The sequence below is a fragment of the Xiphias gladius genome, chromosome 6, assembly GCF_016859285.1.
Source record: "Xiphias gladius isolate SHS-SW01 ecotype Sanya breed wild chromosome 6, ASM1685928v1, whole genome shotgun sequence".
NCBI classification, from domain to species: Eukaryota; Metazoa; Chordata; class Actinopteri; order Istiophoriformes; family Xiphiidae; genus Xiphias; species Xiphias gladius.
The window spans coordinates 8,010,016-8,032,173 of NC_053405.1; the positions used below are offsets into that span (position 1 = coordinate 8,010,016).

General features: G+C 40.4%; 1 protein-coding gene and 1 long non-coding RNA gene across 3 annotated transcripts in view; one reads left to right on the top strand and one right to left on the bottom strand.

Moving 5' to 3' along the window:
• On the top strand, nt 1-18,838 carry alg6 (ALG6 alpha-1,3-glucosyltransferase). The gene is made up of 14 exons (XM_040128391.1): nt 1-196; nt 462-546; nt 2,219-2,308; nt 2,615-2,703; nt 2,954-3,036; nt 3,611-3,675; nt 4,059-4,244; nt 5,428-5,563; nt 9,027-9,112; nt 10,716-10,800; nt 11,160-11,230; nt 12,508-12,576; nt 14,344-14,536; nt 17,782-18,838. The coding sequence occupies exons 1-14, from the start codon at nt 7-9 to the stop codon at nt 17,977-17,979; spliced, it is 1,626 nt and encodes a 541-aa protein (XP_039984325.1). The 5' UTR covers nt 1-6; the 3' UTR covers nt 17,980-18,838.
• Nucleotides 6,142-22,158, bottom strand: part of LOC120790643 — a 22,687-nt gene continuing 6,670 nt past the window's right edge. The window contains exons 7-8 of one of the 2 annotated variants that reach the window (XR_005707569.1): nt 21,267-21,441; nt 6,142-6,670 (exon numbers count right to left, since the gene is read on the bottom strand). This is a non-coding gene — a long non-coding RNA (uncharacterized LOC120790643). The remainder of the gene's footprint in view (nt 6,671-21,266; nt 21,442-22,158) is intronic. The other variant, XR_005707570.1, reaches the window with a different exon arrangement.

Consider the following 22,158-nt stretch of genomic DNA (forward strand, 5'->3'; position numbering starts at 1 on the left):
TGCTTGATGACGTATACAGGAAATGTAAACAGGTTCCACAACTGTCTCAATGAACTGATTTTTGTCAATCGTTTATTTCTCCTTTCCGAAGCCAATTTTCTACCGGTCAAAGTAATGCAAACGTGGAGTCTCGTATCCATTTGCGTTTTGCTTGGCGTTGTTGTGAGATGGGGAGTGTCGTTAAATTCTTATTCAGGTAGGAAGTTTGTGGAGCTTAACCGTTAACATGCTACATTCAGGGAATCGCAACGGTCTTCTTTGCTACACTACTGCACATTTCAGTGTAGCTCCTTTGACTAATGCAAACTACTGACAGAAAGTTGTTTTACTCTTATCAAAGTGTTGCTGTTGACTTAAGTAGCTGGTCCCTGGCTGTCTGTTGCTGCCATTCCCTGATGCGGCTTCTCATTCGGGTCATTCGACCCACGGCTGAATGATTTTTTTTCTCCCCTTTTCTCCAGGCGCGGGGAAAGCCCCCATGTTCGGCGACTACGAAGCCCAAAGGCACTGGCAAGAGGTGACCTACAACCTCCCTCTCCAGGACTGGTCAGTCCGAGGCTTCATCCGTTTACTCTGAGGGAGCAGGTTCAGGAAAATCCAAGCTCACTCAGGCGCCTGAAAAGACCATGAGCTCCTTTGGGTTCTGACAGTGACTGACTGATTTTAAAGGGCTTGTGGTAAAATACGGAAATCTTGTAATAACACTACACTCAGTTGGCAGTTTATTAGGGTACACTTGGCTAAAAGTATTGCAGTACAATACAACAGTCCTTCAATAATTCCCGCCTTCATGACAGTTACAGTGTTCAGTTTTTTTATTTTTCATTTTTTTGGGGGGGAAACTGTTTCAGAGAAGTGTTGATTCAAATGTGTGATCTTTTCGGAGGAGGCAGTGACAGTCCGACAGCACCGCAAACGGACGCCTCCAAAAACAACAACAACAACAACAACACAAACTGAACATTATAACTGTCATGGAGTTTGGATTTATTGCAGGACTGTTGTGTTAGGCCGCATTCGTTTCAGCCAACACACTGGCAGCTGAGTGTATGTCTAATGCTGAGACCAGATTCTGTGACCCTCACAGTGGTGTAATGTAACTAAGTGCATTTACACAAGTACTGTACTAAAGTACAAATTTGATTTACTTGTCCTCGAGTGTTTCCTTCTCGTGCCGCTTGTATACCTCTACTCCACTACAATTCGGAGGGGAATACTTTACTTTTTATTGCACTGCATTTATTTGACAGTTTACTTACTAGTCACTTTACACGTCAGGATTTTTTGCATACGAAACATATAAAGTGCTCATAAAATATGCTTTGGTATAAATTCAACTACCCAGCCAGTAGAGAAGTAGATCTTAAACGATTAGTCGGCTAACCTATAATTTGATTGATAGAAGATTAATTGACGACCATTGTTTCAAAATTGTTTGAGTCGTTTTTAATGCAAAAATGCTCAACATTTCATGGTTCCAGCTTCTCAGGTGTGAGGAGTGGCTGCTTTTACTTTTAATCACTTTACCAATTTTAATAAATTTTAAAATAATTTTTTAGGTTTGAGGTATTGTTTGGACAAAATAAGGTGTCATTTTGTGATCTGCCTCAGTTTGATCGGCATTTCTCACAATTTTCAGATTTTTTTTTTAACAAAAGAAACAATTGAATCAAAAAAATTAATCAGCAAATGAATCCACAATAAAAAAAAAATAATCGTTACTTGCAGTCCTATATGAAATTAAGTTCAAAATTAGCTCCACCTCAACCAACTACAGAGGTAACATGCTACTCACACTTTAATTCATGAGTAATAACAATATAATAATGTATATAATAGTATAGCAGTCGCAATGGCCATATGTTTGCATTGAGTGCTATTACTTTTAAAACTTTTAGTACATTTTCCTAATTTACTTACATACTTTTACATAAGTAAGCTTTTAAATACAGGACTTTTACTTGTGATGGAGTATTTTTGGTGTTGTATTGGTACTTTAACTTAAGTAAAGGATCTGAATACTTCCTTCACTACTGGACCCACAATATCAGAGATGTGGGATCAAAAGGAACCAGAAAAAAAAAATGCTAAAGGGATCTATGAGACTGCAACCCAGAATATCTACCTTAGACCTAAGGCAGTGCTCCCTTTTAATGAGAATTTGTCTGACACTTCCAAAGTTTCAGAATAAATATATGTAATATTTGTTCTCCTACAGGTACTTCAACACCACTGACAATGACTTGAACTACTGGGGTCTTGACTACCCTCCTCTTACTGCCTACCACAGCTGGATCTGTGCTTATGTGTAAGTAGCTTTTATCAGATTACAGTGGATAAATGTTCATTGAAAATGAATACAGAGCAGGGTGATGACCCACGTTTGTAGCTCCCAAGAGAGTTTCCATGTAGTCAATATGAGTATAGCATACTTTAGTATTCTATGTATACTTACTATTTAATCTATTCTGGGTACTCTGAGTGTGCATTAGTATTCCAGTAGCAGTACACCCCAACTGCATTTTAGGTTTTTTTTAGCAATATAAAACACCATCAACAGTTAAAAAAAAGAAAATACAAAATCAAAATTTAAATCATCACCGTTTTCTTGCAGAGCCAAGATGATAAACCCCGAATGGGTGGAGCTCCACAAATCCAGAGGTTATGAAAGCCCAGCACACAAGTTATTCATGAGAGCTACAGGTACAGTAGTCATAGAAAAATTAAGGGAAAAACTTCCGCAATCCATTTCTACTTCAACCTTGAAATAATGATAATTTATTCACTTACAGCACTTGACTTACTGTACACACACTGTGAAGTGATGGTACAAAATGCATTGCATCTCCTTAGGTGACACTTTGATGGATACGTCAAATCATGCTTGTGAAAATTTGTATTACTTGCATTAAAAATTAGATATGATATCATATGGTTCTTTTTTCTGTTTCAGTCCTGGTTGCAGATTTGTTGATATACATCCCTGCTGTGGTTTTATACTGTTTATACCTGATTGATGCATCCTCTAAGAAAAAGGTAACACACGACATCTGACAGTTTTTTTCTACTAAAGACCATAATGAGCCTGGGAACCCATCCTCATTAGAACACTATACAGAACTGGTCCACCAGATTGGGGAATTATGAAGTCATTATTGCAATAGGATATTATTAGATTGCCAAGAAGTTACTGCATTTCATTGGGTCTTCAGAAATTTACAGTGCAATCAGTTTAGAGGGATAATTTCTAACGTTTTGACAGTGTCTGACATTACCACACAGTTATTTCAAGATCAGTAGTTGAAAGAGACCCTTACCATCTTTGTCCGAAAAACGGCAGAACTTGAACAGGTTGTCCCCAGCATGCATTGCCCTTTGTTCAGTGCATGGCAGGACAGACTCCTGGTAGCTAACTGTGAATAAGAAAGTACTGTGAGGGAACGAATGAATGAAGACAACAGCTTACTTTGTTATGATCTCTCTGTCACACATGAACCTTTGTTGCATCATTGATCCCTGCACCTATCGCTCATAGCCTGATAACGAGCAGACTGTAATTAAATTTTAGTTATGTTTGCCTTCCATCAACTTGTAAATGCTCTTTCTCCAGGTTTCCATTCTGTTTTGCTTCCTGCTCTACCCAGGACTAATTCTCATTGACTATGGCCATTTCCAGTATCCTTTTTGCGCAGGTGCATTTCTTCTGTTTATTAAGGGTGATATCATTATTGTAATATGGAGTGGTGACATTCTGCGAAATACTAATGTCCAAGGCTTAAGCCATTGGCCTTAAAGGTCAGATCCTAATAGACAATATGCATAATATATAAAAGGGATAGTGACATAAACCATAAAAATGATGGTTCTTTGTGCCACTGTTTCAAGCTGTTGTTATTCAGACACTAAAGAAATACAACAAAGAAAGAGTTCAACATGTCTGAACTGAACTGACCCTGGATAAGCTACTGTTTTCTAAGGTGCTTGTCCCATATCAGCAGAGTTTGCTTACATCCGCTGAAGAGACACTTTTAGTCCAGTATTGACCTTAATGGTATCAGGTACAATGGAGTGAGCCAGGGCTTTGCTCTGTGGGGGGTTCTGGCTCTGGGTCTGGGCTGGGATGTGTTGGGATCCATGGCCTTCTGCCTGGCTCTCAACTACAAACAGATGGAGCTGTACCACGCTCTGCCCTTCTTCTGCTACCTGCTGGGGAAGTGTGTCAAATTGGGTCTGATGGGGAGAGGGTGAGTCTATTTTTTTTAATTAGTTTCTTTAGTTTATATTTTGTTTTTCTCTTTTTCATCTATTTCTTTCCTGTCTCTACCTTTCTTTGGCAGTCTAGCAGTAAGTCAGCTACTGTGTCCAGAGCAACATGTAAACATGTAATCAACAGTATTCAGCTACAGTTCCTAGATGTGCAAAATAGTTCGAAACCAGTAGTATATTTGTCAAAGGTCAAGCCATAGTGCACGGACAAAACACTGCGACCAAAGAAGTGGAACAAGAGTTGAGAGCAGTGGAGTTTTTTTTTGTTTTTTTGTTTTTTCATTTTTCCTGCTGTCTTTAAAGAAATTACTTTAGGAGAAAGTCACATTTTCAGGTATTTATTCTTGCAATCAGTGATGACTATACCTCATGTCGCAATAAAGCGAAGGCTGGTAAATAGTTCTGGCAAAGTCTATCACTTCAGGTTTTGGTAAAAAAAGAAAAATGTCTCAGCCCAGGATCCCACGAGGAAACCTTAAAAAAAAAATCAAGAGCGTAAAATGATGATTATTCAACCCTGTATTCATTGGTAATGTTGTTGTGTCATGCTTCATAGAATTGTCAACTGAGTGCTCAAAGCAGATATGTAATGTCAGTCTATAAGAGAGCAGTGTCCTCAGGAGAGCCACAGAATGACTGAGGTAATCAGATTGGATGTTGTTACTAGTGTGTCCAGTGTCTGTTTATCTAGTAACAATGTACCAAGGGCATTTAGTAGCAAATGGAGAGCTGGATTAGAGGAGCCGGGGGGAAGATATGTCCAGATGACACTCTCACCATGCCCAAACTCCTCAGCTATGCCTGTGTGTGCAACTTAACCAGCAGCTTCACAGTTACAGCTGACAAGATATCCTGACCTACACTGAAGTCTTTCAGCTGATGCATGGCTTTCACTACATTCCTCAACACAAGGGTCAAACCCCAAATTTAGGACCTGCAGACAGTGTGTACTAATTGTTTGAGGAATCCCAGCAGACATACACATGCTTAAACAACATGCTAATGCCAACATGTGTATTTTTGGAAGTTACAGGGGCAAAAACCATTAAAATATGGTTTTTGAAGTGTAAAAATACAACCTATGTTTGTATTATTTATAGTATATCTGACCATTCTACTCTCAGAAGTAATGCATGTCTCTGTGTGACCCTTTCCATGTAGGCTTTTCTTGTTGGTGAGAATTGCTGTAACAGTGTTGGTGACTTTTGCCCTGTGCTGGCTGCCCTTCCTGTCTGACCCCAACTGGGCCTTGCAGGTGGTCAGGAGGATCTTTCCCGTGGCTCGTGGTCTGTTTGAGGTACAGTAGAGCTTACTGAATTAAAACTCAGCCCGAACACAACCGCGAAGTTTAATCTTCCATTGTTGCTTACCCAAAAAAAGATTTGTAATCTTGTCATGCAGGCATCTAAGAATAGCAAAATATATATACTGTATATAATTATATGGATTAATAACTGATGCATCAAGTGTACATCATTTTAATGTTGCAGCTGGTAAATTTGAGCAACTTGATAGACTGCTGGGTGGCTTTGTTCATTCCCCCCACAGGGATCAATAAAGTCCTATCTTAACCGATGATAATACATCACAATTCATTTGTTCGTTTATATTTTGTATTAATGATTGGAATATTCAAAGTAACTAGTAAATAAAGCAGTCAGGTTTAAGCAGTTAAGTAAAAAATACAATATTTCTTTCTGAAAAGTAGTGGAGTAGAAGTATACAGTATCCTAGAATGGAAACACTAAAGTACAAGCACCTCTAAATTGTATTCAAGTACAGTACTTGAGTAAAAGTACTCAGTTACTTTCCACCATGGTTTATTTTTTTGTAAGAGTGGCTGTATTTTCACCACTCTTATTTTTCCATATAAATGTTTTGAGATGGGGGGAGGGTACTCACGACAGTGGGGAGGGGGTCTGACAGCAGGTTGTGGTTAATTAGGTTTCCTTTATGTCAGAGTGTTGGGTAAGTATCTGTGTGAATTAACAGCCCATGAAATGGTATTTTTATTTTCCTTAGTTTGATGCAATTTCTGCTGGACAACAGGATGTTCATAGAAATGACACAGTGGGGATTCATTCATTTTAATCCACTTTAAAATGGAGAAGGGCGGTTTGATATTATGGGATTTCTTGGTGATGGGTTTATTGGTACTGTAGGAATTTTTGTTTGACTCTGTTGGTGCAGGGTCAATCAAGATTCACCATTTTCTGGGAAGTGACACACAGTATTTCCAATATGTTAAAGAGCTCATTTCACTGGGTTTTTAACAAGTTACAGCGCAAGGTTGCGAGCACGTCTTTATGTGTAGCACTCCTCGTGCCTGACACGTTGTTCCATACTCTCAGTATGATGAACACCCTTCCAGCCTCCAGTGCTTAGCCGGTCGGAAATGGATACCCTACAGGATCAAAGAAAACAGAGGAATAAAATAGTTAAAGGTCAGGAGATCAGTTTCACTCTATCTCTGGAAGGTGTTGGGGTTTGGGATGTGCAGAAGGATGATATAGATAAATCTAACTAATTTATGGCCGGGGTATTTTCAGCACTTCATGGTACAGCCTGTTCTAGCTATATGGACGGATGAGGGAGGCCAACTCTACACTTAAAGACGTATCAGAGCAGATCCGACCAACTGTTGCCTGCCACTGACTACTTCTTTGGAGAGCATATACACATGTTTGAATGCTGTGGACTTCTAGTCATAGTCTCTGAGAGAAAAGGAGTGACAGGAGTATGGTATTAATTACAAAAGGAAAGTGAGAAAACAGTGAGAAAGAGACCTGAAACGCTTCCACTGTCGGCATCGTTAAAATCTGTCACGGAAGACGCAGAGGTGAAGACACCGTGTGTGTTTCTGTGCTTGAATGTGTGACTGACATCTCAGGGGCCAAGGATTGCAAATTCTGAAACCCTCTAACCCCCGTCTCGTCCCGGTCCCCGAGGTGGCACCCACCACAAGGTTTCATGGACGTGAGAAGTAATTGAAAATTCTACCAGGGGAGCGGAGGGCAGCGTGCACTGTGGCAGTATTTGTTCAACGAAATGATGCAAACATAATACACAGGGTGTGAGAGACATTATACTCCACTGTGACGACAGCACGAGAGGCTGCCGGGGCGTGTCGTCCTGAACTAATTGTGAAATTGTGCACGTAAGCAGAAGCTTTGGACAAGGGGACAGGGGTGAGAAGGGGCGGTGGGGAAGAAGAGGGCTAGTGACTGGTGGTCCTGGCGGCTTCTGGGAGGGAGCAGTTGTAAGTTTACCCACTGAGCTGCATTCTGACGTCTCACGTTGCTGCCTGCTCACAAAAATGGCACCAAATGCTTCTCCTTGTGAAATTCCATGCTAGCTTATAGGTGAAGGAGCCACGCTGCTCTCGCCCCCCTTAGAGGCCCCCCCCCCGTTCATGTGTTGCCTTCAGGCGGTGTCCAGGAAAATTCCCGTAGTGGTTATTTGGAGCGAGGAGGCTAAGAGGAAAGAGAGAGGGAAGGGGCTGAGACAACACAACGCTGGACGCCCCAGTGCTGCTGACTAGGCTGCCATTAAGATCCACACAGCTGTGCTGTGAGCAGCTGTAGCACCGAGGAGAGTGGGGAGGCCAGAAATAGGCTTTCTAGACAGGGCCACACTGAGAAACCATCTACAGTGGAATCGTAAAGCTGATCTAGGCGAGCCGTCTCTGTGTTGTGTGATATCACGGCAAACAGTGGCGGCTTGGGCCTCAATATCATCTGATCCCTACACAACTGCTTAAGCGCTTGAATCAACTGAGCCGCACAGCAACGCCCTCCTCATCTGATCTCAGCTTATAAACCACAAGTTCTTTTAGGCCGACATTAAAGTTGTAACATACCATGTATATCATTCACAGGCCATACAGATCCGATTTTCCAGATTATTCATAAAAACAGTATGAACTGACACGGTCTAACATGAGAGAAAAAGTTATGATGTTTTCATTAGAGTCGAAATGATTAGTAAATTAATTGATCAGTTGATCAACAGAAAATTAGTCTGCAACTATTTTGACTATTCAGACTTTATCCTCCCAAAAGTGAGAATAGGCTGCTTTTCTTTTTTATATATAATTGTAAATTTAATCGCTTTCAGTTTTGGACTATTGGTTGGAGAAAACAAGAAAGGTTAAGACATCACTTTGTTCTCTGGGAAAAATGATTTTACACCATTTTCTCAAATTTTATCAAGAAAATAATTAGCAGGTTATTCGATAATAAAAATTATTGTTACTTGCAGCCCTAGTTTTCATTAAATACAAAGTAATTCATTTTTTTCCTTCCTCAAAAACTTAATACATTTAACTATATAGAGAGTTACTCAACATATAGGCATTAAATATTTTTTTAGCTGCGCTCAGTGGTTGGTCTGTATCTGCTGGTTATGCAGAAATTACTCTGGTTTGACACTTGACCATGTGTCGCCAAGTTTACAAATAAGTCCCATGCTTTTTCTGACAAGGGGGTAAATTTATGATGGAGGGTTACGTACAAATGTCCTCCTGGAATGCCCCGAGGAATTTTTATTGCGCTTTCAGTGGGGAAATAATTAGTTAAAGCAATGCCGCTTATTTGCTTTCTCTTCAGAATGGATTTTTGAATTCAATTTTTTGAGCAATGGAAAATGTTCTTCCACCTGACATAATTCCTTGTTTAACCAAGTGTTTTGTTTGTTTGTTTGTGTGTGTGTGTGTGTGTGTGTGTGTGTGTGTGTGTGTGTGTGTGTGTGTGTGCGCGCAGGATAAGGTGGCCAACACATGGTGCAGCTTGAACATTCTGATAAAGATCAGATCCATTCTGTCTAGAGACTCTCAGCTCTACCTCAGGTAATCCCTCCGCCTATCTAGTAAGCTTTCACTTTCTTCTCCCCTATCTTTCATTGTTTCATTCCTTTTTTTTCTGTGTTGTCTGCCGTTCTTTTCTGGACTCCTTCCCTCCTGTCTCGTATTTTCACCCCTTTCATTTCCTGGGAAAGCAGAGCTTGCCTAAGGGAATGAAGACTGTGATCCAGCGGAGTGGAAATAAGATCATCCCTTAAGGAAACATCTTGTGAGGAACTTCTGAACATAAAGTCATAGCTGTTTTTGGAAACGTGGTGACAAGAAGTTGAACTGCCCAAAGCACTACTAAAGCATGCATCATATACAGAGATGGAAGCGGAGTAAATCAAACCGATAACAAGATTTTTATCAGGGGAGAACACACAGAAAACATTAAGCATTAGAATCAAGCCATTTGACGTTCAGTATCTCTGCCGGCTACCTCATAGTGCATCCCAGGGAGTATTTGGATACAATATGTTATTTTGACCAAAAGCTGAAGACCTGTGCAATCACAGCGAGGGAAACAGTCAGTGCAGCAGTTGTGTCATGGAGGAGCCTGCTTAAATAACCCGGCTCTCTAAATTTAGGAGTCGTATGTTCGCAGCATGGACACATTTCTGCCAGACTGCTAAGTCCAGGGATCAAGTTGGACTTCTTTGACTGTTGTGCATTTCAAACAAATGAAAAACACTCTTGTCTTTTTGGCAAAGGCAGTGGATTGCTAAACGCTCTGGTGTGGGTGTACTGTGTACATAGAATGAATCAGCTGTGAAAAGATCCCAGTCCTTCCGGACCACAGAACCCTGCCCTACACATAACACACACATAACATACTTGCTTTCAGACACACTAAATACCCACTGACTGGTCTTTTATTAGTATTATCTACCTGTCTGTCTCTTTATCTAGCTATTTCTATCTAGCATTGTTCACATAATGCTTGCCATCACTTTTGCAAATGGCAGTACAAACACATTGTTGCCTTCGCACCTTGAACTAACTCACTGCCCGACCTCTCGGCGCATTCATACACATTCACACTGACACATAGTCAGTCTCTTCCGGGGGCCTCTGCCCCCAGCAGGTGACAATTGAAGGGTTAAACTAAGGCCTGGTAACCCTAAGACAGGGCCAGTATTTGGTCCTTTCCCACACAGCTGGGGTCTGAGTTGCAGAGCGGGCGGCGTCCAAAAAAGAGCAAGATGGTTTTACGATCCTGGTTCAACACCTTGATTGTTTGCATCCTACATCAAATCAGATCATCTAGTGCCACTGACTGAAAATGAATCTTGCTTTGTTGTTTGTGAGTGTCTTGTCATTCTGGCAAAATACGTAGTAATGACTTCTCAGATATGTGGTCATTATCAGTTTTCACATGGAGCCATGTCAACACAACAGAAAGATGTACATGTACGCCTGGAATTGTGTTCAACTATAATTCATTATATTCCTCCAAATTGATTTTATGTCCTACAAGTCTTCTGTGGTATATAGTTTTTTCATCTGAAAGAGGATGAAATAAATGAAAACTTCCTCTCCCGCTGGGGGTTTTCAAAATTTTACTTTACTGTTGCTGACAGTGCTGATGTGTGTTGTTTTTTTCCAGTTTTGCCTTCACTCTCCTGGCAGTCCTACCTTCCGCTCTCAGACTCCTGACAAAGCCCACCTTCTGGCAGTTTAAACTGGCCTTGGTGAGTGTTTTTAGCATGGCTCACCCCAACCTGTCTACTGCAACTGATTTCAAAACAGTAGCAGGCAAATGCACTGACCCTCCCCTTATAGGAGCGGCAAGGACTGTTTTTCAACTAACAACTTGTCGCAAAAACAAAATAGATTTAATGTAATGACTTTCATTTTTTTGAGACCTTTTTGCATTTCACTGTCTTTTCTAAGCCAGTATCAAATATATATGATATTATAATGTCAAGATTATTTATGCCTGTGTTCATACACTAGTTTTTTCTTTCATTGGCTTTATTAAAAAGTGTCACGTAGTATTGTTCAATAACAGTAGTGGTTGTCATAGTGATTATCCCATTGCCCCGTTTAGGCCAATTCCTCCCTGGCGTTTTTCCTCTTCTCCTATCAAGTCCATGAGAAGTCCATCCTCTTGGCTGCCTTGTAAGTACACAGAAGGTAACAGAAACTACCTGAGGTTTTGTCGCACTGCATGACATGTAACAGCAGGGATGGTAACAAATGTAAATGGTACTTTCTCTGTCTTGCAGTGGTATCTGAAATATTCATGAGTATAGATTTAATTTCTACTCACAAAAGGAGCCATTCACCTCGTTCCCACTACAAATCTCAAGTTATGTCCTACAGACTGATAATAAGTTGAAAACATGTGCATTTTTTGAAGTGACGTCATTCTCCTGCTGTACTCCCAGACTTGCAGACCAACAATCTATTTAAGCACAGACCTGCTAACTGAAAGGTGGTTCACCTCTGTCATCACACTCTGTGCCGCACAGACACAAAAGCGAGCGTCCCGGCTTCCGGCGTCACGATATGTGCTGTGGTGTGCGTCAGAGTTGGGCCATATTTAACAGACTAAATGCATCACTTGCACACGGGAATGTAAGATGTGCATGTGTGCAGCTCACTATCATTTACCTCCGTATGTATAAAGCTGTGACGGCTGTAGGTAAAGAGTGAAGCCTGGGATAGATTTGACAGCGAGGGATTTGGTTCCTAGATCTGGGCTCATCTATTAATCTAGATTAGGGTAGATTGTTGCTTTATTAACTATTGAGTTATATCTCCCACCTGTCCCCTGGAATCAATCAGTAATGCATGTCCAGGGATTAGGAAAGAATGGCAGGCGGCAGCTCGGGGCATTGTTTGCGCAGGATCAATTATTGGGCTGTAACAGGATCGCCAAAGAGCACTGGCTGTAATTATGGGCTCAGGGACCAGTGGAAAGTGCCCCCCTCGGAGCAGAGTGTACAGCTAGCACTGACACAGGCAACCAGGTTCAGTTAACAGCAGGCATACTTCACAGACACACGCCATTCAATAATACTTATATCGCCGTAAAGATCTTAATTTTGAAATTTGATACTTAGTCAAAAAATAAAAGTTGGATGTGTAGCTGCAATTACTGGAGGTTTTACAGCACCAAACATTCCCTTGCAGTTACAGTAAAAAGGCATACACTGATGTGAAATAATATGGTACAACAAACACTGGCTGCCTTGTGAGCAACTGTCAATAATCGATTCACGTGGATGTCCCATTAGGTCAGTATCTTTAATATTACACACGCATGATACCGGTTCACATCCAGCTTCAACCTAACATGGCTTCACTTCCTACCTTGCTTTAAAATAATACTTAATGGTATTTACTGCAGAGTGTGTTCAATAGTGAGTATATCCAATTTTGATCTTTTCTAGGCCTGTCTGCCTCCTGCTGAATGACCTGCCCCTCATGGTTATTTGGTTCCTGCAGGCCTCGACATTCAGGTAAGACTATGTGGAGGAATGACCCCTGTCAGATTCAAACTGTGGAGCAGTAACTAAGCATGGACGGTAGATGAATAAAAGCTGGATACCTGTTTCAATTGTTGTTTATATCAGTTTCCCAATAGCTTTTTGTTGCAGAATCTACATGAGAATTCAGTCTTCTTGTTTGGGATCCACGCCCATTAAAACATTTTGTGCTTTTGCAAACTCAACCCCAGCCTTCAGTTCAAGTTGTTAGTAGGGACGTTTTTTTATATAATTTATGTTTTCCTGTAAAGTAATAAATTTGTCTATATGGGAGTGATTTGTAAAACTCAATAGGTGGCACATTAACATTGCTTTCTGTACTCGCGATTGAAAAATGTTGATTGGTTTGTCACGTCACACCTTCCTTGGTTGGCTGTGCCAATGATGTCTGCTCAAAACTTGTTTGTTTTTAGTTTTGTGATAGCTGTTTCAGCTAAACAGCAGCAACAGGATTTCAAGACTTTTGCTGTAGTTAACTGTTGTCTTTGAAGATGGTCAAACTGTGCAAAAAGAGACGTATTTCTGAGCTGAAGGAAGATAAGCCTCGTAGTATCATTCGAACAAGATCAAGACAAGCAGAACTTGCCTCAAATTGTAAAATTAAGGTAGAAATAGATCTGCTAAGTTGCCACATAATACGTAACTGCAATGCCCATGTCATCCCTTCCTGTCCCCATTTTGTCCCTCGCCACTGCTAACTAACAAATGAAAAACACCATAAAAATAATCCTAAATATCTAAATGGATCTGCGATGTGGCTTGAGCGGAGGACCATGAATGGAAAAGACAAGTAGTGCTGCAAATGCTCCATCTAACTTTCACCAGCTGTTGTTAAATTCTTCCGGCAGCACTAATTGTTGTGCGTGTGGTTTAGTATAAGGATATCTGGGGATTAAATGGCATATTCTGCATGCCTGCCGTCTAAGTGTGCGTTGTGTAGACACAGGAGGTCATTCTGTAGCTGTTTCCCAGTACAGTCTGACTTGGACACATTATCTGCTTCCTCTACAGACTCTGCCACTTAAAAAAATACATCTTTTGTTAGCATAATTGGCCGAATGGGTGCTCAACCATAGCAATTTCAAGAGGACAGAATGCAGCCAGTCTGTTTTAATTGAAGAAGTATGTATTTCTAAAGTGTTGAACATTTATCTACTGAATGGAGCTTTATTGTGGGAGTAAAAATCTGAATGAGTGGTTTGTTGTGAGTGGATAGGTTTTTACAAGGTGGGGTGATGTGCGATTTACTATGAGTCAACTGTTGTTCTTGTCCATGCCCCTCTGCTAAACAAAGATAAGCTTGGCATGAATGTGAGAGCCATCTCTTCCCAGGGGACATAAAGCTTGTGCGGGTCAGTTGGAAAAAAAAGCTATGTGGCTTACTATTGCCCTTCTCTCAACAAACATGATAGTGAACTTCATGACGTACTGTTGGACGTATATGAATATCTATTTGTGTACGTTGTCAATCAACTGTGGAATATAAATGTTTTCTTGTCGGTAAGCAGTATCTCCTTAACACTCACTGTAATGTATATTAAGGTTGCACAAGTGTGTATCAGAGCTCCAGTTACACTTTGCAATCAAAAATTGGAAAAGACTTCTGCAGTGGCTACATCTGTATGTGAATCTTGCTTCGTTTCTTGTTATTGTACATTGCTCCAGATAAAGACAACAGCAAAAATGCCTACAGTCTAAACTGTAAATGCACCATTGTTCTTGTCTTGCCCCTCTGTGCAGCATGCTGCCTCTGTTTCTGAAGGATGGTCTGCTGGTGCCCTACGTCGTGACCTCGCTGGCCTTCCTCTTCTTCAGCATCTATCTACTGTCTGCACTGGAGCACTGTTCAGAGGATGAACTGAGACTGGGTGCCTACCATAAGCTGTTTTTCTGCCTGCCCAAAATGGACCTGGCCCATATAGTTAGATGGAAGGTCAGTATTTCAGCCCCGGTACAAAACCCAGCACTGATTTCTGTGATCTGCAGGTCAAAAGACATCTATGTATATGTCTATATTACAGCCAGGCTAAATCAATGTGTTAGATGTTTAGTTAACATATAACATTTTCAATGGCATTTTTATTGCTACATTTAAACATGTAATTAGGATTTGCTACCTATAAAAATAATAATTTAATGCTGGTGAAATGGTTCCATGTAACCCACTTATCTACAAAACTTTCACTAAGTTTTTTTTTCAAATTTACCCTACTTTTGATCTATGGTTTGTGTGGACTGATACCTGTGTCTGACTGATGGAGAAAAAACACCATGTTGCCAAAGACTTGTGTGTCTCCAAGCATACTGTAAAGGTCACTCAATACTCAATTATTCAATACCTTTAACACAGGTAATGCTTGCAATACTGCATGTTTTCATCTGTGACCAACACAGACGGCTGGAGCAGATACGAATACTTTAAAGCCTCCTATGTGTAAACGTTTTCTGCGTCTTTCAAATAATTCTGATGGCGCAAGTTTTTGTTTGTGGGAAAGCGAGACATTCCCACTGATAATCGGTGTGATCTATGTGCTCCCTTCAGCCCATTAATCTCCGTGTTCGCGGGTGAGTTGTGGCATCCGTTGCTGCCTACAACAGTGCTTTTTGATACGACAACTAGGAGTCACCAGAATCACACATTTCCAAATCCTGCGCACATAAGCGTGTTTTCTTGTATGTTGTAGGCTTGCTTCAGATTAGACACATGCTCAGTGGCTAACAGTGAACAAAGCAGTGCTACTGCTGCTCGATGAGTTAAAATTTCCTGTCTGCTCTCGGACTTTTGGGGAGGCGGATGTAAAGCCGATGCATTCGTAATAAGAAGGGTTGTGATTTCGGGACCCCAGGTGGCCTGCACTTTGAAAGTGGAACTAGACCTAATTTATAACTGTGTGAGAAGATATACCCAACTGTATAAATAAAGATCATGTGCCGCTGTAAGCTGTGTAAGCTGTCCAGGGATGAAAGTAACTCTCAGCCAAAGAATTATTTATCACTTATTTAAGTTTCCACAGTGTCTGAAGTGGCTGCACTGCCAGCCCCTTAGCGACAGGGGTACCGATAGGGTGTCAGAGATTAAGAGAAGGTGTCTTTTTATAGCGCATGTCATTAACACAGGTTTGCCTAGATATATTTATTTACACAAGCAGCATAAATAGCGAGCCCCGATGATGGCGATAAGGTTTCATGGGTTTGGGGTGGCGAAGATGGGTGAAGGCACGAGGTGGTTCCTCTATCTTACTCGCCGACTTATCTCCGGGTGATAAAGCCCAAATAGACACATGAATCATCACCTCTGTTTGCAACTCTGTGACAGGATAAAAAGTGGCTCCATAGGCCAAAAAATTCAAATCGCTTGTTCTGCAACATGATATTGCTAGCCTCAGTCTTCTCTTTATAGCAGCTCTCAAATAACCAATTCGATGTCTGTCATTCAGTGGTAAATATTCAATGTGATTTGAGGGCTCTTTTAAATAAAACATAAAAAAAATCATTGGTTTGATATAATGGTTGCAATTTAAAAAGTAAGGGAAAAGCCAACAGTTGGTTCATTGCCTGAAGTGCCCATACCTTTCATTGTTTTACTACGAGAAGGTCCCGATACAGAATATAAGTTTAGTCGACATCAAAATCACTTTGGCAAAGAGTTATCTCCATTAACAACCGTGATTGGTCTCTTTTGTTGAGAGCAGTGTCCTTTGGGATGGCAGCAGCTTATCAGTCATGCTCATGTTGTTTAAAGTAGAATAACCTTATGGCATCCAGCTGTGATTTGTCTCTTTACAGTAACTTCACTAAAAACAAAAATACTACTACAGAAAATACATTCACTGTGTTGATTAAACACCAATCGTCACTGACCAAGAAAAGGTCATCCTTGACCCTTAGAAATAGCAGTTTGACAAAATAATCCTAACTCAAGATCCACTTACAAAATTTTGACAAAGCTTTCCAGAGCTTGTCATTGTATTCATCCGCGAAGTTTGCTCAGTTGTCATGGAGATGGCGTGCTTGAGATCTCCTACCCTTATACAGTTGTATGCAAAAGTAAATTACATATTTTGTTGATGAGAAAAGAAGTGAATAAAAACTTTCAGCCAAGAGACATTAAAAATGAGCCTGTCTTTAAATGTTAATGCACTGTTACTTTTTATTTAATGAAAATAAAAAAAAATAGAAAAATGAAACAAAACAAAAAGTAATTGTGGCATGTACAAAAGTTTGGGTACCCTATTAAGTCAGTACTTAGTTACCCTCCCTTTGGCAGATATCACAGCTCGCAAACGTTTTTTTGTAGCAGCAAAAAGAGTCTCTCTCTCCACTCTCCCTGCAGATCACTTAACGTTCTGAGATATTTTTAGGCTGTCTTGTACACACAGCATGTTAAAGATCTACCCAAAGATTTTCAGTGATGTTCAAGTCATGAGACTCTGAGGCCTGTTCCAAAAGCTTCAGCTTGTTTTTTCTTGATGTAGTTCATGGTGTGTCTTTGAAGTCTGATTTGGATCGTTGTGCTGTTGTAGAAACCAGCCTCTTAAGTTTCAGTTTCTAGACTGACTGCAGGACATTTGCCTCCAGAATTTGCCAATATTTAAACCCCAAAGTATAATATTTCCTCCCACAAGTGGCAAGGTGTTCTTCTCGTCAAATGCTGCTCTGTAGGCATCAGTTAGCTTCATTTTCAGATCCTCACTCATTTGCTCAGAGGAACCAAGGATTGAAGAGGCAGAGAATTTATCAGCTCTGGAAACGTCATCAGCTGACAATTCCTAGTCACAAGTCTTGACCTGCTGTATAAGTCCTAACGAGTCAGTAAGGGCCGAAAGGTTTAAAGAAGTTTAGAGTGTTTTACAAGTAGAAGCGTGCCTAAATTTTGTTTGCTGCAGGGGTTATATTTACTTATTTTTCACTTCAAAAATTAACAAAATATGTAATTTGCCCAAAGTTTTGCATAAAGTTGTATGAGCACGTGTTATGATGTGATGATATGATGTTTCAACCTCCGTTTAATGTAGCCATAAAGTAGAACCCGACTATGGCTATTTTAACTGAGCCTGAGTCTTTATGTATTTTATTGTGACCTCATCTTACATGCTCTACTGGCCTTGTTCCTATCTATGGCCTTGTTCTTGTTTGAATCAGATATCATCTCTCTCTCTCTCTCTCTCTCTCTCATAGTTCTACATAAGCATTGCAGCCATGGCTGGTTTGAGCATTGTGAGTGCAGCTCTGGTCCCGCCGCCACATCTGCCTGACTTGTTTCCTGTGTTGGTGTCCGCCACTGCTTTCCTGCACTTCTTGGGGACATTTATATATCTCAACATTGTCCAGTTCAGTGGGCCACCCAGCAGAAGGAGCCAGAAGAAGAACAATTGAACGATGACAAACCTCAAAGTTTTGAACTACTTTTGCTTTAGGCAAGCCAGTGTCCCACACTGGGGTATATCTCCTCTTAATGTGCATGAGGCCTTCCACTTGTGCCATCGTGTACCAAATACAAATAGCACAAGTGCTTATTAAGGCATCTTGTTGTCTAGAAAATTTACTGTTCCACAAAATGCCAATTCAGAGAAGCTGTGACATCAATGTAACGGAAAGGCCAGTGGTATTTTTCCAGTTTTGTGTCTAAGTCAGACTGATTTTCTGAAATTCCAAAATGAATAAAAGGTCACTCAATTTAGCTTTCGCTCGTTAACCACATGACCTAGTTCATGTGAAATATACCTCTTTTCTAGAATTATTTTTGCCCGGACCATTGATAGTTCACACTTCAAATTAGACTATAGCTGGGATATTACATTCATTTTGGGACATTACAAGTACACATGTAGTAGACAAGCAATGTACAGCTCACACATTTGAGTCCAGAGAGCTCCCGTGCTCTAGCCACAGGAGGTGGCTTCAATAATGGGAACACCTGTTGTAATGTTCAGATATTGTTAAGACCGTGTCGGAGAGGTGCTGATTTAATTGTGTGGTAATGTTTAAAGCCATAGTTGGTGGTGTTCGATTTAATGAGATTGTGAGGGGTTCATGTTATTTTGTCCACCCTCGGTACCTACTCTGGGGACTGTGATTAAAACACACATCTGTTGGGACTGTACTCAGGTCTACTAGTAATGGTTGTTCATTATCTATTCATGTGATATAGATGTTTTTTTTTTTACCATTTTCTACTGTATATTTTTATCCATCATCGAAATTATTCTGTGCAAAGTTAGTTTTTGTGAAAATAAATAAAATTTCTCAAGGATCTAAAGTGAACATCAGTTTTATTGCCACATTGTTAAACAATTTGATTTGAGGCAGCTTCATATAAACTGTCTACATTAACCAAGTAGGCTGCTAAATCACCCTCTAACAGTCTGGCAGAGACAGAGCCAATAATTGGACAGAAATTATATCTTTCAAAGCTTTTACTCAACATCATTAAATATTAATTACACATCCTGGATACTACAAGGGTCCTTTACAAAAGACCTGTATATTTAAAACAAAACCAGTGACAGGAGAGGCCTTAAAAAGAGATGATGGAAGGTGACATATCTGAACATAATGCTATAAAGTTGAAATACCACAGAAAAAAAAGGTACAAGCAATATCTTTCTCCAATGTCTGAGCGAGTTAATGACAGGCATAAAAAAAATCCATTACAACTATAAATGTTGTCAGGTCAGTGAGGGTTGCCTGTGCATCTGAGGCTCCAGGCCAGTAGCCACTAATGGGCCATAGGGACAAATAGGAGCCCAAGATCTGAGTTAACTGGTACTATAGGACTTGAACACAAGGGGCCAATTAGAGGTGGTGTGAAGGGCGTTGGTTTGCTCTGTTATCACACATGTTTATATAACAATGCCAACTCATTTACAAAGATGTGAGGAAAAATTAGAATTTACGGCTTCACGCTTCTTAAATGGGAGCAAGTACTAAAATGCAGGTAAACCACAAATAAAGCTGAAGTAAAATATAAGAAACGAACACATTTAAAATGATCTTTTTTCGTCTTTAGTAATAGTGCTAAAAAGATTAGCTGAATAATCTATTAAAAGAAAATCACGCTTCATTATATGACAAATGGGCAACTCCATCTGCTGTGATACGGTTGAAAGCTACAGAACAGCCAGTGAGTGGACCCTGTGTTCTTTTGTTAGCGGAAAGTTTATCAACACTTCTAAACTATCAGTAAGGTATTTGCCAAGCGACCCCAAAGGCATCTGTTCTAGCTTCTCAAATGTGAGGATTTGTTGCCTCTTTGTTTCTCTGTTTTGTATCATTTTATTAGAATAGATTTGGATTTTTGACTGTTGGTTCGACAAAACACGCAATTTAAAGACCTCCGTTTTAGCTCTTGTTACTTGTAATAGACATTTATTCCTATTTTTTCTTGACATTTTAGAGACTAAACTGTAAAGTAACTAATTAATTAATAAAATAACCAAAAGTCTAATTGCTAATCAATATAAGCATTGGTTGCCATTTAAAAATTAAATATACAGTGTACATCAATTCATAAAAAGCTACATATACACCAGATAAACAAGGGGAATACACTGCTGTATGTGACATCATATTCCCAGTCACCAACAGTAGTAATAAAGCCACAAAATACAATATTCATCAACGCATCAGACGGCTTTGTCCGGCCGTGTTTACACTGCTCTGTTGAAACTGATTTGAAACTGATTAAGCTTGCATGTGAAAATTCATATAACTGCCACATTCACGGATTTTATTTTTAACGGAGTACTTTTTTTTTTTTTTTTTTTAAAAGCACCTGAAATGTTGTTTCTGGTGTTTACAAAAAAACAAAATAGTCAAATAGTTACACTAAGTACACAGGTAAATAATTACACGCCGGAGAGCGAGCCTTTTGCATTTTCGGACCACAGTGAACACAAAACCTCTGCCACCACCTCGCCTCTGACTAGTTATCCAGGGTGCACATCCCCACTTTCTGTGGCTCGAAACCTCGGACTACAGGCAGACACAGTGAGTAGATACTGTTCCCTTAGAGCTAAAACTCCGTGCTAATGGCAGATGAAGAAAATATCTCCAAGGGACCACAGATTACTAATGCACATTATTACTCTTGTCCGAAGAAGAGATAACAGTTTTAGATCCCAGCGTATAGTTTTAGAAACCATTGGTATCGGTAGGTTGTGGATGTGTTATAATAGGAGTGGGAAGGGGGGGATTAAAAACACCATGGATCCTTCTATCAACCTCCTAAGGGGCTTGTATCAAAACATTAGTTTTGTTTATGGGCATACTGGCTTTGTCCTTCACGTGGCCTCTAAGGGTGATAAAGTGAGAGTTACACGATCCACCTTAGGCAGAAATAGGAAATGTTGCTGTGAACACCAGCTGTTGCTGAGGTTGACTCGGGCAGTGACAGGCCTCGGCCTTCCCAGGCGCTGCCAAATAAAGAGACTACTGTGTTGTGTAAGGCGGTTTGCGCCCCCCACCTTTACTTTTCAAAAGGTGTTAAACTGCACAGGTGGGAAGGATTGCATAGTTTTAGCCATAAAGGGTTGCCATCTCAAAGAACATTATTTGCACAACGTTGCAGCATTGCGGTTAATGTAGGATCAACATTTGTCGGCTGCCAGGCAGAGGCGCTGGAGGGTAGACGGGGTCTAACATGTCAGAGGATTCGCTCCTACCGTTTCAGGCGCTTCTCCCGCGAATGAATGACGGCTTCCGAGACACCTCAGCCTCACAACTGACAGCACGGATTCCACATTCATCTCCCGCCTTATCTCCATGGGATCATACGCACAAGAGGTGAAGAGCAATTCCATTAGCTGTCAACAGCCAGGCTGCCTCGCTAACAAAAACCTGGGGAATACGGGAGAGGAAAACATGATCGTAACCCCACTGGCACCCAGTGATATTACACACACGGCAGTCACTGTCAGGATTAAATATTCACAAAGAAGAGAGTTAGCAGGAGGCATATTTTCTATAAACCAGGGGTATCTGTTGAAACCTAGAGTCAAGCTTTTATGCTGTAGATACATAACATTTTTCATTTAAAAAAAGACATGTCTATTGCCGAGGTGGCAAGAAAATACTAAAAGAAAATACAGAGACAAATAGTCTTAAGAACTATGTAATTGGAAGAGAAGTCACTAAATTTAAAGCACAAAAAATAACCCCCACGAGGATTATGTACTTTAATTAAGCTAGTAAGTATTTTCACCAAACCCTCAACCATATTTTCTCATGAAAAAGGCCTTATTTGTTGCTATGTTAATATTTCAAAGAAGCCTAGAAGTATATTTTTCTGCACCCTGAGATGAATTGCAATGACATTCAGTAAATCAGAAATCACGCATGGAAAGACTGCATACTCTGCAACCAACGCTGTCGATCGAAGGCCACCTGCTCCGCTTTGACCAAAACAGCCTAATATACAACTAGCCTCTTTAATTGCGACTGTGTGGTCAATCAGAAAGCATAAAACTCGGAGTGAGTAGGTGGCATCTGTCTCTGAGGCCTCCTAGGATTGATGTGCCGGAGTCTGGGAGCTGCCTGGGCCTGCATCCCACAACC